The 19,050-nt window shown below is 49.8% G+C and overlaps 1 protein-coding gene across 2 annotated transcripts in view; it reads left to right on the top strand.

The window, feature by feature from the left end:
* The first annotated feature begins 12,527 nt into the window (after positions 1 to 12,527).
* TECR (trans-2,3-enoyl-CoA reductase) overlaps positions 12,528 to 19,050 on the top strand; it is a 37,154-nt gene continuing 30,631 nt past the window's right edge. Inside the window, exon 1 of one of the 2 annotated variants that reach the window (XM_023229897.3) lies at positions 12,528 to 12,778. In XM_023229897.3, the coding sequence (XP_023085665.1) occupies positions 12,764 to 12,778 (15 nt within the window). In that variant the 5' untranslated portion in view covers positions 12,528 to 12,763. The remainder of the gene's footprint in view (positions 12,779 to 19,050) is intronic. The other variant, XM_023229898.3, reaches the window with a different exon arrangement.

The raw sequence follows: 19,050 nt of genomic DNA, 5'->3' as shown, positions 1-19,050 counted from the left end.
GGCCGCCAGCGCGGGGCCACGCCCCCTCCCGCTCCGCCCTCGACAACACCTCCCCGCGGCGCGCGCACAGGTCGGAGGAGGCCCCGCCCGCCTTCCGGGACGAGCCAATCGCGACCTTCTTTCACTCTCTGCACCGCCCCAGCGACCCTGCGTCCCGCCCTCCGCCTGGGTCAGTGGGTCAGAGCCGTCTGGAAGGTGATGTTCCGGGAAGGGGTGGGGCCTGGGACTTACCTGTCCTTTCCCCAGGAGGTGATAAACCTTCCAGCCCTTGTCTCGCGGGACCTGCGGTGGGCCTCCGCTGGGTGACGCCAGACGAACTACCTAACCCGAGTCTGCCTAACCCAGGGATCTCTTTCTTTCTACAATATGGCAATAAGAGAACCTGACACGGAGCCTCACGACTGTAATTTCCATCACTTCCTGAGGCCAAGACAGGAGAATCTCTTGAGCCTAGGAGTTGGAGACCAGCCTAGGCAACATAAGGAGACTCCGTTTCTTTTTAAAATGAACAAACAGGCCCGGCGCGGTGGCTCACGCCTGTAATCCCAGCATTTTGGGAGGCCTAAGTGGGCGGATCACTTGAGGTCAGGAGTTCGAGACCAGCCTAGCCAACATGGAGAACTCCCGTCTCTGCTAAAAATACAAAAATTACCCGGGCGTGGTGGCACGCACCTGTAATCCCAGCTACTGAGGAGGCTGAGGCCTGAGAATAGCTTGAATCGGGGAGGCGGAGGCTGCAGTGAGCCGAGATCCAGACACCGCACTCCAGCCTGGGCGACAGAGCGAGACTCCGTCTCAAAATAAATAAAATAAATAAACAAAATAAGTAAAATAAAACAAAATGAACAAACAATCCACAAGCGCTATTCTCCCAACTGTGGGGAGAAGGATGTTGGGACAGAAGACTGCCTCTGTTCTCACCTCCTAAAACGAGGTGAGGATCTGGACGAAAGCTCACCTCCCAAGGTCCTCCCAGTCCCGCCTTCTTCACTTTACTGCCCTCTGAAGAGCACTTGCTGCTAAATTAGAAATTTATTTTGTTTCTTGGCTTTCAATGTGTACTCCCTCCCAGTCTGAGATCGCCACCTGGGCAGGGGCCAGGTCCTGTCTGCATTGGGTCTCCAGTGCCTGGAATGCAGTGAGAACCTCATAAATATTCCCCGTTCTTACACACGTGCTTCTTTTTCTCCCACAACTACCTTTATGATCTGGGGGGACATAGGTGTATCACACACCTTTCAAGGCCTCTGCTTCCTCAGTTGTAGGCAACATGATCGCGTTTGTCTCTGAAAGTCTGGCGTGCCTCGGTCAAGGACAGGGCTGATGGGAAAAGGAGGCTCAGAAAGGGGTTCCACCTACGAAGGTCCCTGGGAAGTGAGGGAGGTTCCTGGAAGAACTGCCTGGGAGGTCAGAGCCATGTAACACTGACTCTGGAACCAGATAGCTGGGCTTATTCCCGGCTCCAGCATTTCCCGGCTGGGTAACCTTGGGTTAGTTACTTAGCCATTGCTGGCTTCAGCTTCCTCATCGGCACAATGAGGAATGAGGATAGCAGTTGTGCCCACATCATGAGGGCTTTGAAGTCTACATGAGTCAACATTTGCAAAGTGCTCGGAACAGGCATGGCACAAAGGAAGCATTGTCAGAGGGGTGACTAACCATTTTCTTAGTGGTGGGCCCTTCAGCCATCACCCCATTCCTGGCAGTATCACAGCTAGAAGCTTCCAGTGACAGCTGCCCCTGGGCAGACAGGGACTCCTGAGGAAGAAGACCATCCTCCTGCCCCCAGAGGCGGGAGGATTGCTCAAGCCCAGGAATTTGAGGCTGCAGTCAGCTATGATTGTGCCACTTGCACTCCAGCCTGGGTGACAGTGAGACCCTGAGCCTCCCCATAAAAAGTTAAATAAATACCTATCAGGAGCATCATGGCGGATAGTTACATAAATAACTATCAGGAGCATCCAGCAGGTGGATCTGGTTCTCTCTGCCCACTCACTGACCTCCAAGGTAACTGCATCAGCAAGAACTCTGGACTAGAACTGGGCAACCCGGGAGGATGGGGCTGAAATTTCCTAGACATTGAGAACCATACTTGAGCAGGGGTCCTGAAGCAATTATGGGGAGAGAGAACTTGATATTTTTAAAAAAGTTACTAGGCTGGGCACAGTGACTCATGCCTGTCATCTCAGCATTCTGGAAGGCTGAGGCGGGAGGATCACTTGAGGCCAGGAGTTCCAGCCTGGGCAACATAGTGAGACCCCATCTATACAAAAAAATTAAAAATAAAAAAATTAGCTGGGTGCAATGATGTGAGCCTGTAGTCCCAGCTACTCAGTGGGCCAAGGCAGGAGGATCACTTGAGCCCAGGAATTTGAGGCTGTAGTCAGCTATGATTGTGCCACTTGCACTCCAGCCTGGGTGACAGTGAGACCCTGAGCCTCCCCATAAAAAAATAACTATCAGGAGCATTATGGGGAAAAACCCAGAGCTTGTGACTTTATACTTACAAGCTATTATTTTATAATGTAAATTTAATTTAGAATTACAATTGCAGCAGCCTCCAAAGACCTTAACATGGCTCTGCGTGGACCTTTCTGGTTGTTCTAAAGTTTCTCACCATAGGCCAGGCGCGGTGGCTCACGCCTGTAATCCCAGCACTTTGGGAGGCCGAGGTGGGCGGATCACCTGAGGTCAGGAGTTCGAGACCAGCCTGGCCAACATGGTGAAACCCTGTCTCTACTAAAAATACAAAAATTAGCCAGGCGTGGTGGCAGGCGCCTGTAATCCCAGCTACTCTGGAAGCTGAGGCAGGAGAATTGCTTCAATCCGGGAGGCAGAGGTTGCAGTGAGCTAAGATTGCGCCACTGCAGTCCGGACTGGGTGACAGAGTGAGAGTCTCAAAAAATAAAAATAAAGTTTTTTGCCACACTGGAGGGCAACATGTTGCCAAAACCACTGCGCAAGGGATGTTTTTGTGCTTGGGGTCAATGTTAGGGCTGGGAACTCTCCCCTCCTTGAGTAAGCCTGGGTCATGTTCAAGAAGTTTTGTTTGTTTGTTTGTTTTGAGACGGAGTTTCACTCTTGTCACCCAGGCTGGAGTGCAGTGGCACGATTTTGGCTCACTGCAACCTCCGCCTTCTGGGTTCAAGTGATTCTCCTGCCTCAGCCTCCCAAGTAGCTGGGATTACAGGTTCTTGCGACCATGCCTGGCTAATTTTTGTATTTTTAGTAGAGATGGGGTTTCACCATGTTGGCCAGGCTAGTCTTGAACTCCTGATCTCAGGTGATCAACCCACCTTGATCTCCCAAGGTGCTGGGATTACAGGCATGAGCCACCATGCCTGGCCAGTTTGGGAAGTTTTAATTATTTTTTAAGTCAGTTTAAGGAGCCAGGAAATTAAACAAACAAACAAACAAACAAACCCAGTAACTCTCTCCTAATAGACGTGGTACTGTGACCTGAACACTGACTGAGAACTTCAGAATATTACTGAAAAAACGGCCTCTGTGTAAACTTCAGCAGATATTGGGCTCTTGGAGAAGCTATGATAGTTGTTTGTTGTGTCAGCGTGGCTAAGCTCTAGAACCTAGTTATTCAACTAAACACTAATCTAGGTGTTACTGTGAAGTTATTGTGTTGATGCGGTCAGGTTAACACGTCTACAGTTGCTTGACTTTAAAAACGGGACATGACCCTCAAGGATGTAAGGATGTAAGTAGGCCTCATTCAATCAGTCTAGAGGCTTTGAAAGCCAACACTAAGGCCGGGTGTGGTGGTTCACGCCTGTAATCCTAGCACTTTGCAAGGCCAAGGCAGGCGGATCATGAGGTCTGGAGTTCGAGACCAGCCTGGCCAACGTGGTGAAACCCCCTCTCTACTAAAAATACAAAACTTAGCTGAGTGTGGTGGCAGGTGCCTGTAATGCCAGCTTCTCAGGAGGCCGAGGCAGGAGAATTACTTGAACCCAGGAGGCAGAGGTTGCAGTGAGCCGAGATCTGGCCACTGCACTCCAGCCTGGGTGACAGAGCAAGACTCCGTCTCGAAGAAGAAAAAAAAAAGCCAACACTGAAAGGCCTTAAAAGCAAACAGTGAGGTTTCTCAGCAGAAAAAGCATCAGCTCCTGCCTAAGTTTACGGCCTGCTATCCCACCCAGCAGATTTTGGTGTTTTCTAGCCACCCCCACAAGCATGCAAGCCAATTCCTTGAAATAAATCTCTGCACACACACACACACACACACACACACACACACACACACACACACACTCTCTCTCTCTCTCTCTCCTCCCCTCCCTCCCTCTCTCTCTCCCTCCCTCCCCCCTACTGGCTCTGGCTCTGTTTCTTTGGTAAAATCCTGACTGATATAGGAACTACGCAAGTGAATCTGAGGACAGTTGCTTTAGTTCAAATCCTGGACCAAGTGTTTACTTATTCCCTATGTGTGTGATTTTCCACAACCTGCTTGATCTTTGGGAGCATTAGGTCTGTCCTCCATAAATTGGAGATAAGAGTAGATTAGGCCAGGCACAGTGACTCATGCCTGTAATCCCAGCACTTTGGGAGGTTGAGGCGGGTGGATCACTTGAGGTCAGGAGTTTGAGACCAGCCTGTGCAACATGGTGAAACCCTGTCTCTACTAAAAACACAAAAATTAGCTGGTGGTGAAAGCGGTGGAATGAGCCCGTAGTCCCATCTACTCAGGAGACTGAGGCATGAGAATGGCTTGAACCTGGGAGGTGGAGGTTGCAGTGAGCCAAGATTGCACCACGGTACTCCAGCCTGGGCAATATAGTGAGACTCTGTCTCAAAAAAAAAAAAAAAAAAAAAGACTAGATTTTACCCTGCTGATGTTGCTATGTGGATGAAATTGAGAGGAGCCAGGAAATGAACATGATAATAGCATCTTTTTTATTTTTATTTTTGAGATGGAGTCTCACTCACTCTGTCACCTAGGCTGGAATGCAGTGGTGCGATCTCAGCTCACTGCAACTTACACCTCCCGGGTTCAAGCGATTCTCTGCCTCAGCCTCCCAAGTAGCTGGGATTACAGGTGCCCGCCACCACACCTGGCTAATTTTTGTATTTTTAGTAGAGATGGGGTTTCACCATGTTGGCCAGGCTGGTCTTGAACTCCTGACCTCATGATCTACCAGCTTGGCCTCCCAAAGTGCTAGGATTACAGGTGTGAGCCACTGCATCCGGCCACTTCTTTTTTTTTTGAGATGGAGTCTCACTCTGTTGCTCAGGCTGGAGTGCACTGGTGTGATCTCAGTTCACTGCAACCTCCACCTTCCAGTTTCAAGCAGTTCTCCTGCCTCAACCTCCCTGAGTAGCTGGGATTACATGCGCGCACCATCACTTTTTGTATTTTTAGTAGAGACAGGGGTTTCACCATGTTGGCCAGGCTGGTCTCAAACTCCTGATCTCATGATCTACCCACCTTGGCCTCCCAAAGTACTGGGATTACAGGAGTGAGCCCTATACCCGGCCTCGCTTGTTTTAATTTTTTTAAATTAAAAAAAAAATTTTTTTGAGACCAAGTCTCGCTCTGTCGCCTGGGCTGGAGTGCAGTGGCTGGATCTCAGCTCACTGCAAGCTCTGCCTCCCGGGTTTACGCCATTCTCCTGCCTCAGCCTCCAGAGTAGCTGGGACTACAGGCGTCCGCCACCTCGCCCGGCTAGTTTTTTGTATTTTTTAGTAGAAACGGGGGTTTCACTGTGTTAGCCAGGATGGTCTCGATCTCCTGACCTCGTGATCCGCCCATCTCGGCCTCCCAAAGTGCTGGGGTTACAGGCTCGAGCCACCGTGCCCGGCCAATTTTTATTTTTTAGATAGGGTCTCACACTGTCACCCATGCTGGAGCACAGTGGCACAATCTTGGCTCACTGCAACCTCCACTTCCCAGCTTCAAATGATCCTCCCTCCCCAGTCTCCTGAGTAGCTGGGATCACAGGTGCCTGCCATCATGCCTGGCTAATTTTTTGTATTATAGTTTAGGTAGAGATGGGGTTTTGCCTTGTTGCTCAGGTTGGTCTCAAACACCTGAGTTTAAGTGATCTCCTGGCCTTGGCCTCCCCAAGTGTTGGGATTACAGGCATAAGCCACCGTGCCTGGCCTATGATAACATCTAACACTGACATGGCCAAACCTGTTCCAAGTACTCAATGAATATTAACTCATATAATTGTCACAACAGCCCTATGAGGTTGGGCTATCATTACACCCATTTTACAGGTGGGGAGATGGAGATTGTGAGAGGTCATGTGACTTCCCTAGGGTCACTCAGTGAGTAAAATGCTGAAGTGTTTAGCATACTGAGTGCTTACAGTAGACACTCAGCTTGTGTATAATGTGACTCAGATGATCATAAAGCCTTATTTATTTATTTATTTATTTTGGGATGGAGTCTCGCTTTGTCACCCAGACTGGAGTGCAGTGGGGCAATCTCGGCTCACTGCAAGCTCCCCCTCCCAGGTTCACACCATTCTCCCACCTCAGCCTTCTGAGTAGCTGGGACTACAGGTGCCTGCCACTATGCCTGGTTAATTTTTTTTTTTTTGTATTTTTAGTAGAGATGGGGGTTTCACTATGTTATCCAGGATGGTCTCGATCTCCTGACCTCGTGATCCGCCCACCTTGGCCTCCCAAAGTGCTGGGATTACAGGCGTGAGCCACCACGTGGGGGCCCATAAAGCCTTAATTTTAAGAAAATTGCATTACTCTTGTCCTCAGCTCTTCACCTGTTGAAAAAAAGACCTTCAGGCCAGGTGCGGTGGCTCACACCTGTAATCCCAGCACTTTTGGAGGCCAAGGCAGGGGGATTGCTTGAGCCCAGGAGTTCCAGATCAGCCTGGCCCACATAGCGAGATCCCATATCTAAAAAGAATAAAAAAGAAATCAGCTGGGCATGGTGGCACATGCCAGCTACTTGGGAGGCTGAGGTGGGAGGATCATTTGAGCTCAGGAATTCCAAGCTGCAGTGAGCGATGGGTGTTCCACTGCACACTATCCTGAGAGACAGTGAGACCCTGTCTCAAAAATCAATAAAAATCCAAATAAATTTTGAAAAGATCTTCAAGGCCGGGTGCTGTGGCTCATGCCTGTAATCTCACACTTTGGGAGGCCAAGGCAGGTGGATCACTTGAAGTCAGGAGTTCAAGACCAGCCTGGCCAACATGGTGAAACCCCATCTCTACTAAAAAATGCATAAATTAGTCAGGAGTGGTGGTGTGCGCCTGTAATCCCAGCTATTTGGGAGGCTGAGGCAGGAGAATCACTTGAACCCGGGAGGTGGAGTTTGCAGTGAGCTGAGATGGTGCCACTGTACTCCAGCCTGGGCAACAGAGTGAGACTCCTTCTCAAAAAAAATTTTAAAAAAAGACCTTCAAAAGCACTATAGCCATATGAGCCAGCAATCCCACTCCTAGTGGGATACCCATGTGAAATGAAAGCCTTTGTTCACATATAAAAATTCATGGCTGTGTGCGGTGGCTCACGTCTGTAATCCTAGCACTTTGGGAGGCTGAGGCGGGTGGATCACAAAGTCAAGAGATCGAGACCATCCTGACCAACATGGGGATACCCACTCTGTACTAAAAATACAAATATTAGCTGGGTGTGGGGGTGCGCACCTGTAATCCCAGCTACTCGGGAGGTTGAGGCAGGAGAATCACTTGAACCCAGGAGGTGGAGGTTGCAGTAAGCTGAGATTGTCCTGCTACACTCTAGCCTGGGTGACAGAGCAAGACTCTGTCTCAAAAAAAAAAAAAAAAAAAAAAAGAAAATCATGAGCGAATGTTTGCTGAGCCTTTATTAGTTATTACTAACAGCAGTTAAACCCTAACTGTCCTTCAATGGATGAATGGATAAACAAATGTGATCCATCCACACAATGGAATACTATTCAGCCATAAAAAGGAATGAGCTACAGATACAAAAAAGCAACATTACAGATGAACCTCATATCCATTATGTGGGTGAAAGAAGCTAGGCTCAAAAGGCTGCGTGATTCCATTTCACTCGACCTTCTGGAAAAGGCAAAAGTATCAGGACAAAAAGCAGATAAATGCTTGCCAGGGGCTGGGACCTGCAACAAATGGAGTAGTTTGGAGAATTTTTTGGGTTGATGTAAATGTTCTGTATCTTGATTGTAGTGGTGGTTGCATAACTGTATGTGTTCAGAGCTATACACTAAAATGGGTGAATTTTACTGCATGTCAATTACACTTCAGTGAAAAAAAAAAAAACAAAGAAGGAGAAAAACCAAACAACCCAGGCAAGACAAGATAGGGCTTGGGAAACTTCTTTCTGGGATTCCTGACACAGCAGAAACTTGCTAACCAGCCCTGGCTTGTCTAGTCCCAGCTTCACATCCCGTCACACTCTGGCAAGCCAGCTCATTCACACACACCCCAAACCAGCCAGGCCAGGTTCTGGAGAAAGTCAAGATCCGACCTGACTTGCCCATGGGAAATACAAAAGGAGCTTGTGAGACACGACATTACCAAACACATCACATCTCTGGCATTCAAATGATCTCGGGTTCCCCCAAATCTGAGGTCCACAAAAGCTCATCCTTGGAAGCTGCCACAGCTGTGGCCATCTCTTGCAGTTTCTCCCTTGGAAATTACTTTAATAAAGGAGCAAGTTACAGTCAGCTCAGCAAGCACCCAACAGATCTACCAGTCACCTTTGTGAATCAGCCACTGCCGGGACTGTGAAGACACCAGCAGGATCTAGCTTTCCCTACAGACAGGCACCGTCAGTGGGCCACAGTACAGTGTCCTCAGTGACTTGAACAAAGTGGCCAGTCTTCATTCCAGGGGTGGATTTCATTTCTGCTGACAGCCTGGTTACTGGAAGCCAGATGGGCAAACAAGGGGTTCCTCGAGCCTGCAATACCCCTCAAAAACAAAGAGGAATTCTACTTTGGAGGCTGGATCCTGCCTTTCTGCCAGCTTCTTATGGGTGAGGAGGGGGTGGAAATTCTTTGTCTGTTCCAGTTGACACGCAGCATAGTAGGTGCACGAGGATGATTTGGTGCCTGTTGAGTAAGTGTGGGGCTCAGAAAAGCAGTCTCAAAAGGGAATTTCCAAAATGTTCTGAGTTTATGGGAATACGTATAGAATCTCTTCAAAATGACACCTACTCGTCCACTATCGTGCCCTATCTGGCTGCAGCCCAGAGATAGAAGACTCACTTCTTCAGATCACATTAAATAAGTTGCAAATTTGCATAACTGGTGAAGGAGCAACACGTGGCTGGGTCTTAGGGGTTCAACCCTATCCCCACGGCCCCTCACAATCAAGTACCTCAGGTAACTCAATCCGATAGGATTTTAACTTGTGGTCTCAGGCTGAGTGGGAGGACTCATGCCTGTAATCCCAGCGCTTTGGGAGGCTGAGTAGGGAGGGTCACTTGAGGCCAGGGCAGCCTGGGCAACATAATGAGATCCCATCTCTACCAAAAAATTAACTTGTGTCCTGAAAGCAAATACTCTCCCCCAGCACCCCAGAAGGGTAGGGAGTGGGGCCTGTCATGACATCGAGGGCCTCAAAACTCAAAACTGCCACCAGAAAAAGATCTTTGCTTTTTTTTTTTTTTTTTTGAGACAGAGTTTCACTCTTGTCACCCAGGCTGGAGTGCAGTGGCGTGATCTCTGCTCACTGCAACCTCCATCTCCTGGGTTCAAGCGATTCTCCTGCCTCAGCCTCTTGAGTAGCTGGAATTACAGGTGCCTGCCACTACACCCAGCTAATTTTTGTGTTTTTAATAGAGACAGGGTTTCGCCATGTTGGCCAAACTGGTCTCAAACTCTTGACCTCAGGTGATCTGCCTGCCTCGGCCTCCCAAAGTGCTGGGATTACAGGCGTGAGCCACTGCGTCTGGCCAGATCCTTGCTTTTGAAAGCACACATACAAAACACCTTCATGTTTTCATCTGTTTTTTCCCAGATAGTGCCAGTGAAAAAGATGATGAGTTTCCTGAAGACCGCATAGCGTTGGCTTCCTGTACTCGCAGTCAGGGATCCCCAAAGGCTACAGCTTCAGAAGTTTCCAGAGCCGAATCTGGATGACTGAGTTCCAAGCACTGACTCACCCTTGGCTCCGCCTGCTCCCCTGTGAATCAGCGATCTACCTTTAAGGACTTCTCATCGTGTCTCTCATGACAGGCCTGTGAATTCCAGATGGTTCAACAGCTCATGAAAACTCAGGGGCAGGATCTGGAAACAAAAGTAAGGAGAGGAGGTAAAGAAGTGTGCCAGGTACTGCTTGTTCCTTTGCCGTCAGAAGTCTTTTTTTTTTTTTTGAGACAGAGTCTCGCTCTGTTGCCCAGGCTGGAGTGCAATGGTGTGATCTTGGCTCACTGCAACATCCACCTCCCAGGTTCAAGCGATTCTCCTGCCTCAACCTCCCTAGTAGCTGGGATTTCAGGTGCCCGCCATTACGCCTTGCTAATTTTTGTATTTTTAGTAGAGAGGGGTTTCATCACGTTGTCCAGGCTGGTCTTGAACTCCTGACCTCAAGTGATCCTCCTGTCTCAGCCTCCCAAAGTGCTGGGATTACAGGCGTGAGCCACCGTGCCTGGCCAGGAATTTATGTGTTTTTTATTTACAGCACATCTCAATTTGAACCAGTCCCATTTCCCCTTCCTTCCTTCCTTCCTTCCTTCCTTCCTTCCTTCCTTCCTTTTTTCTCTGTTTTCTCTCTTTCTCTCTTTTTTTTTTTTTGAGACAGAGTCTTGCTCTTTCGCCCAGGCTGGAGTGTAGCGGCTAGATCTTGGCCTACTGCAACCTCCACCTCCCAAGTTCAAGAGATTCTTCTGCCTGAGGCTTCCGATTAGCTGGGACTACAGGTGTGCACCACCATGGCTAATTTTTTTTTTTTTTTTTTTAGACGGAGTCTCACTTTGTTGCCCAGGTTGGAGTGCAGTGGCTGAATCTCAGCTCACTGCAAGCTCCGCCTCCGGGGTTCACGCCATTCTCCTGCCTCAGCCTCCCAAGTAGCTGGGACTACAGGCGCCCGCCACCACACCCAGCTAATTTTTTGTATTTTTAGTAGAGACGGGGTTTCACCATGTTAGCCAGGATGGTCTCGATCCTCTGACCTTGTGATCCACCTGCCTCGGCCTCCCAAAGTGCTGGGATTACAGGCATGAGCCACCGCGCCCGGCCTTTATTTTTTTTTTTTTGAGATGGGGTCTCGCTTTGTCGCCCAGGCTGGAGTGCAGTGGTGGGATCTCAGCTCACTGCAAGCTCCGCCTCCCGGGTTCACGCCATTCTCCTGCCTCACCCTCCTGCCTCACCCTCACTAGGTGGCGCCTGCCACCTCGCCCGGCTAGTTTTTTTGTATTTTTTGGTAGAGACGGGGTTTCACTGTGTTAGCCAGGATGGTCTCAATCTCCTGACCTCGTGATCCTCCCGTCTCGGCCTCCCAGAGTGCTGAGATTACAGGCTTGAGCCACTGCGCCCGGCCAATTTTTGTATTTTCAGTAGAGACAGGGTTTCACCATATTGGTCATGCTGGTCTCCAACTCCTCACCTGGTGATATGCCCCCCTTGGTCTCCCAAGGTGCTGGGATTACAGGCGTAAGCCACCGTGCCTGGCCTAGACCAGCCCCATTTCAAGGGCTTAGTGGCCCCCTGGAGCCACTAGACAGCATTCTGGGCCAAGTCAAGCAGAGACAAATGTAGTTCCCCTGTCCATAGGGCGGAGCAAAGTGGGGAGGGGGCCGGCCGCGGTGGCTCACCCCTGTAATCCCAGCACTTTGGGAGGTTAAGGCGGGAGGATCACCTGAGGTCAGGAATTCAAGACCAGCATGGCCAACATGGCGAAACCCCTCTCTACTAAAAAAATACAAAAGTTAGCCGGGCGTGGTGGCGGGCGCCTGTAATCTCAGCTACACGGGAGGCTGAGGCATGACAATCGCTTGAACCTAGGAGGCGGAGGTTGCGGTCAGCCGTCATTGTGCCACTGCACTCCAGCTTGGGGGACACAATGAAAGTGTTTCAAAAACAAAACAAAACAAAAAAACAAAGTGGGGCGGGGGCTTTCATTAAAAACGGCAGTGAAGCCACCCCCAGAATGGGGCTGGGGCTCAAGGTTGCAGGTTGGGGGTTTCCAAATGGGGAGCTTTTCGCCACCCCATTTCCCCCTTCCTTCCCTTCCACTCAAGAGTCTCCTCCCGTAGTGGCATCGCCATCCAGACTCCACAGCCCGCGACCCCAGTCCCTAGCCCTCTCCTGCTGTTCCCGCTGTACCCCGGGAGGCTCCCACCTCAGAATTTACCCCGTCGGCGCCGCCTGTCATGTGGATGCTGCCTTGCCTGTCACTCAACTTCTTGCCCCGCCCCCCCCGTCTGGCCTAACGGTCGCTTACCTTGGTTTCCACAGCGACGCCATCAGGGGGCGTGGCAAAGGGACGCGCGGCGCAGAAGCCTCTTTTGGATTGGCGGATGGTCAAGCCCCTTCTCTTTAGCCCCTCCTACAGGCGCTACGCCCCCTTCGGTGGCTCTCGCAAGCTGATTGGTCAATCGCCTGGTGCTCGCCCTAGTCTTGGTTCGGACCGGCCCCAGGGAGCAGGGGCTAAGGTGGGCGCCTCGTGCCCTGATTGGCCGACGGGGCGCGCGCGGCCGGGAGGGGCGGGGCGGACGCAGAGCCGCGTTTAGTCTAGCGCAGCGGTCGCGAGCGCTTTAGGTATCCTGTGCTGAGCCGCGCAGTTCGGCAGCCGCAGCCGCGGAGCGGTAGCCGCTGTGGGAGGGAGCCATGAAGCACTACGAGGTAAGAAGCGAGAAACAGGGACCGTGTGGCCACTGCTGACCCATTGTTTTTCCTTCTTTGCGGGACCACGGGACCCCACTTTCTGGTCCTGTGCCGTGAAGGAAGAGTCGGACGGCGCAGGCGCAGTGGACAAGCGTTGCGCCCCGGGCCACTCGTAAATTCCAATGCGCATGTGCGGAGGAGGTATTTATAAATCTGCAACCCAGGCTGTTTTGGGGGTGCTTTTTTTGTGGGGGGTCTCTGCAGGGGCTGGGACGCTTGCAGGTTCCTTGTAGCTCCCCCAGCGGGCTGAGTTGCAGACTTTGTCATGGGAGCCAGGAAGGTGCGGGACCCTTGCTCCCAATCCGAGGGAGTCTTGCTCAAATCTTGCGCCACATCAGTCTTCTTATGTACGACCTTTGGACCCCTTCCCTCGCCCGGGACGTTCCCGGGAGACTTAGGCGGTGAGGGAGGTGCAGCTCCACTGCTGGCTTTCACAGAGCAGCGAAGCCTATCCTGCTTTCTGGTTATCTAAGGTCATCTCCGTCAACCCTTGGGTGTCATCAAGGAGAAATCTACCACCCACAGCCACTCTTGAAGCCCATGTCTTCTGACTCCTAACTTGGGTCACTTTTTCCCCTAAAACGAAGCCTTTTGATGTGCTTATCGCCCTAGATGATAATATAATATTAATAATTCAACCAATTGTCCTTGAATTATTGCTGACTTTTAAGTAACTATCATCAAATAATAAAATTTGTTACCAGAATTCAAAATAAGAACAATTTAGCAAGTGCTTACTGTTGTGCTGGTGAGATTCTGTTACCTTGTATAAGAACTATTATTACTTCTGTTTGTAAGGATGAATAAAGTCTCAGAGATATCAAGTGACTTGTTCAGAGGCCCCTTGCTAGTAAATGCAAAACAGATAGGGGAACTCAGGACACCAAGGTCTTAGTTCCTAGCCACTATGCCATGCTGGTCCTCAAACGAAAAACAGCAGGTCGAGCGATTTCTTGTTTCTCACTTCCCCTCCAATTTAAAAAATTCTGGCAAAATGCACATAAAAGTTACCATCTTAACTATGTGCAAGTGTACAGTTCAGTGGCATTAAGAACATTCACGTTGTTGTGCAACCACCCCCACCGCCCATCTCCAGAACTCTTTGCATCTTGCAAAACAGAAGGTGTAGCCATTAAATACTAATTCCCCATTCCTCTTCACCGCCACCTCTGGCAACCACCATTCTACTTTCTGTCTCAATGAATTGACTACTCTAGATACCCTGGATACGTAGAAAGAATTTTTTTTTTTTCTGGAGACAGAGTTTCGGTCTTATTGCCTGGGCTGGAGTGCAGTGGCACGATCTTGGCCCACTGCAACCTCCGCCTTCTGGGTTTAAGCGATTCTCCTGCCTCAGCCTCCCGAATAGCTAGGATTACAGGTGCCTGCCACCATGCCCGGCTAATTTTTTGTATTTTTAGTAGAGACGGGGGTTTCACCATCTTGGCCAGGCTGGCCTCAAACTCCTGACCTCAAGTGATTCGCCCGCCTCGGCCTCCCAAAGTAGTGGGATTACAGGTGTGAGCTAGCACGCTTGGCTGTTTGTTTTTATTTACAAGTCGAATATTACTACCTCTGCCTCCTGCCCCCTTTATTGCTATTATTTTTGGAAATTTACCCACAATCCTTTGAAGCCTTTGTTTTTTTGTGTTTTGTTTTTAGACGGAGTTTCACTCTTGTTGCCCAGGCTGGAGTGCTATGGCGCGATCTCGGCTCACTGCAACCTCCACCTTCCAGGTTCAAGTAACCTCCACCTCCCAGGTTCAAGTGATTCTCCTGCCTCAGCCTCCCGAGGGGCTGGAATTACAGGCATAAGCCACCATGCCCGGCTAATTTTTTATTTTTAGTAAAGACGGGGTTTCTCCATGTTGGTCAGGCTGGTCTCGAACTCCCGACCTCAGGTGATCCACCCACCTTGGCCTCCCAAAGTCCTGGGATTACAGGCGTGAGCCCCTGCACCTGGCCCCTTAGAAGCCTTTAACCCAGAAATCCTGTAAGTTTTGACATGGTATCAAGAATGAGGAGGTTTGTATTCAATAATTTCTAATAATGTCATTTACATTTTCATTCTAGAATAAAGTTCTGATATGGATTCCCCTCTCAAACTCTGTGTCTAAACCTGTAGTCCCACTACTGTAGTCTCAGCTACTTGGGAGGCTGAGGCAGGAGGATGGCTTGAGCCCAAGAGGTTGAGGCTGCAGTGAGCCCAGAAATCAGGCCACTGCACTCCAGCCTTGGCAACAGTGACCCTGTAAAAAAAAAAAAAAAAAAAGCCACCACGTCCAGCTTGAACATGCAGTTTGGAACATCCATATGGCATTTTGCAAAATGCAGCTGGTTTAGTTTTGCTAGTTAACAGTCAGATAAAGTAGGCCTCTGAGCACCCTGGGGGTGAGCGCTTTTGTTTCAGGAAGCTGGGCACAGCCTGAAGCCCGAGACTTGGACTGGAGAATATGCTCTACCATACTTAATCCTTTTCTCTCCCAGAAAGAAGGGGGAGCTTTGGCTGGGCATGGTGGCTCACGCCTGTAATTGAGCACTTTGGTAGACTGAGGTGGCTGGATCGCTTGAGGTCAGGAGTTCGAGACCAGCCTGGCCAACATGGAGAAACCTCGTCTCTACTAAAAATACAAAATTGAGCCGGGTGTTGTGGCACACGCCTGTAATCTCAGCTACTTGGAGGCAGACGTTGCAGTGAGCTGAGATCATGCCACTGCACTCCAGCCTGGATGAGAGAGTGACAGTCTGTCTCAAAATAAAAAAAAAAAAAAAAAAAAAAAGGGAAATCTTCAAACTCACTGTTCAAAGTGACCTTGGAGGAAAATAATAAATTGATGTTTTGCTGCATTCTTTGTTATTCTCTGCCAACCTTTGCCAAGTACCCATGGAGGCGATAGTGACAGGGCTTCTGGGTGGGAGAAGCAGTTGTCTCCTGGCCCAGCGGATTACATAGCAAGCAGATTAGTTTAACTGCATGTGTTTATTATAGATCAATAAAAATAGAAAAGATGCTTTCACTCACATTTAACAAGCAATTTGAGAAAAGGTTTATCTACATCAAAGAATGTATTTCTGGCCTGGTGAGGTGGCTCATGCCTGTAATCCCAGCACTTTGGGAGGCTGAGGCGGGTGAATCACTTGAGATCAGGAGTTCGAGACCAGCCTGGTCAACATGGTGAAACCTCGTCTTTACTAAAAACAAAAAAATTAGCTGGGCATGGTGGCACGTACCTTGTAGTCCCAGCTACTGGCTCAGAGGCTGAGGAATGAGAATCACTTGAACCTGGGAGGTGGAGTTGCAGTGAGCCAAGATCACGCCACTGTACTCCAGCCTGGGTGACACAGCGAGACTCCGTTTTAAAAAAGTAATAATAAATAAAGGATATATTTCAGCTGGGCACAGTGGCTCATGCCTGTAATCCCAGCACTTTGGGAGGCCAAGGTGGGCAGATCACGTGAGGTCAGGAGTTTGAGACCAGCCTGGGCAACATAATGAAACCCCATCTCCACTAAAAATACACATATTAGGCTGGGCGCGGTGGCTCACGCCTGTAATCCCAGCACTTTGGGAGGCTGAGGTGGACGGATCATGAGGTCAGGAGATCGAGACCATCCTGGCTAACACGGTAAAACCCTGTCTCTACTAAAAATACAAAAAATTAGCTGGGTGTGGTGGCGGGCGCCTATAGTCCCAGCTACTTGGGAGGCTGAGGCAGGAGAATGGTGTGAACCCTGGAGGTGGAGCTTGCACTGAGCCGAGATCATGCCACTGCACTCCAGCTTGGGAGACAGAGCAAGACTCCGTCTCAAAAAAAAAACCAAAAAACAAGAAATTAGCCGAGTGTGGTGGTGGGCGCCTGTAATCCCAGCTACTTGGGAGGCTGAGGCAGGAGAATCACTTGAACTCGGGAGGCGGAGGTTGCAGTAAGCTGAGATTGCGCCATTACACTCCAGCCTGGGTGACAAGAGTGAGACTCTGTCTCAAAAAAACAAATAAAAAAATTTCTACTTGGGACTAAATCCATCTTCCCACCCTCAAGCAGTCTCTTGTCCACTGAGAGGTTAGCCCCCTTCAAAAGACCTTCTTGGCTCCTGGAGAGACCTTGGGGATTATGAAGTGTAATTTACAGTTGATAGAGGTAACACCCAGAGGGGTGCAGGACGTGCTGACTGTCACACAATGAATTCCTGTCTGGTTGAGGACTGATATGGCAGTTGGGATCCCAGCAGGAGGGGAGATTGGTGGCTGTTTCCATAGTAGCCTCATACCACTGCCAAATCTCATCTGATCTGAGAGGAAAAGTTATCCATTCTGTGGCCTGATTGAGGTGAAGCCTCTATCTAGAACAGGTCACCTCCAGGCCTTGGCTGAAACCCTCGTCTTAGAATGCCAGAGCAGGCCTTGGCATTGTCTTGGGGTCAGAGCTAGGTCGGTAAGTGAACTGCTTATCCTAGGACACAGTAGTGTGTGTGTGTGTGTGTGTGTGTGTGTGTGTGTATGTATGTATGTATTTATTTTATTGCTGTTTTTGCCACTGCAAATGAGACTCAAAGCAATGAGCCCAGTAGCAACTGGAAAAACAGCTACTACATCTTGTAAAGGAGCCTGTTAATTCCAGAGAAAATCAGTCTCTTCAGCCGCCAGCTGTTCAGGTCGCTGCCCATTTCCCGCAGCTGAGTACCCAGAGGTGAGGAAGCCTCAGCCTCTTGAGGTCCCCACAACCCGTGTTTAGGACGCTTTCTTTCTTTTTTTTTTTTTTTGAGACGGAGTCTCCTTCTGTCACCCAGGCTGGAGTGCAGTGGTGCGATCTCAGCTCACTGCAACTTCCACCTCCCCAGTTCAAGTGATTTTTCTGCCTCAGCCTCCCAAGTAGATGTTATTACAGGTGCATGCCACCACGCCCAGCTAATTTTTGTAGTTTTAGTAGAGATGGGGTTCCACCATGTTAGTCCAGGCTGGTCTCGAACTCCTGGGCTCAAGCGATCCTCCTGCCTTGGTGTCCCAAAGTGCTGGAATTATAGGTGTGAGCCACCGCGCCTCGCTCAGGGGTGAGTCTTATTAGTACCTGGTCGGATGGGAACTAGTGTTCCACTTTACAGATAATGCAGCCGAAGCTCAGAGAGGTAAACTAAGCTGGTCAAGGTCACAGAGCCTAGAAGCTGCAGAGCTGAACCTGAGTTTGTCTAACTCCAGCTTTTTCCACGCTGATTGCTTCTCTGCTGATGCTGTCCTAGGACAGCTGGTGGCTGTCCTGCTGTGTTCAGAGGACAGAGCATCCCTGAAGGGAGGGTGAGGTGCTGTGGGTCAGTGTGGACTGTTGGGAGAGGATCTCTGCCCTAAAATCAGATGAGCTGCCCCTTGCAGTAAGGGCAAGATTGAGAGTGATGAGCCTTGGCTGGGTGCAGTGGTTCACACTTGTAATCCCAGCACGTTGGGAGGCTGAGGCAGGAGAATCACCTGAGGTCAGGTGTTCGAGACTAGCCTGGCCAACATGGCAAAACCCCCTCTCCAATAAAAATATAAAAATTAGCCAGGCATCATGGCGTGCACCTGTAATCCCAGGTACTTGGGAGACTGAGGCAGGAGAATTCGTTTGAACCTGGGAGGCAGAGGTTGCAGTGAGCCGAGATCGTGCCACTGCACTCCAGCCTGGGCAACAGAGTGAGTCTCTGTATCAAAAAAACAAAACAAAAAAACAGAAAGTGGCAAGCCTTGAGCTGTGGTGAACTATAAAGACCTTTCCTATATTAGCCGGACTCAGGCCAAATTCCTGAGGGGGTTGGGGGGGATCTTAGGCTTTTCAGATTTTCCTGCAGGCTTCTTGCTTTGAGCAGATGGTGACTCACTGGGCAGATTCTCCTGGTGGAGTCCCTTCTGTTCCCCTGGACGTAGCTTTGTACTTAGGCAATTTCTCTGCTGTAGGCACTCAGAATCTCAGAGCCCCAGGCTTGAGGGAATTTTTCTTGTTTAACTTCTGTAAAGTTACAGATGAGGGACCTGAGACCCAGAGAAGGCGGCCTTTTCCAGGGCTGCAGGCCAGTTCCCCTTTGGGTTGGGCAGTATTGATGATTGATAACTCTTCCTGGGAAGGTGGCAGTGCCTGCGGGCTTTGGATCAGTGCTGGGCTCATATGCTTAACTGCCACTGACAAGGTTTGGAGCCCGTGGGCAAGTTCTTTAGCCTCTTGAGCTAGTTGTATTTTTCTTTTTTTTCCTGAGACAGAGTACCC

This window comes from Piliocolobus tephrosceles, chromosome 21 (genome assembly GCF_002776525.5).
Source record: "Piliocolobus tephrosceles isolate RC106 chromosome 21, ASM277652v3, whole genome shotgun sequence".
NCBI classification, from domain to species: Eukaryota; Metazoa; Chordata; class Mammalia; order Primates; family Cercopithecidae; genus Piliocolobus; species Piliocolobus tephrosceles.
This window is presented reverse-complemented; position numbering and strand designations above follow the sequence as displayed.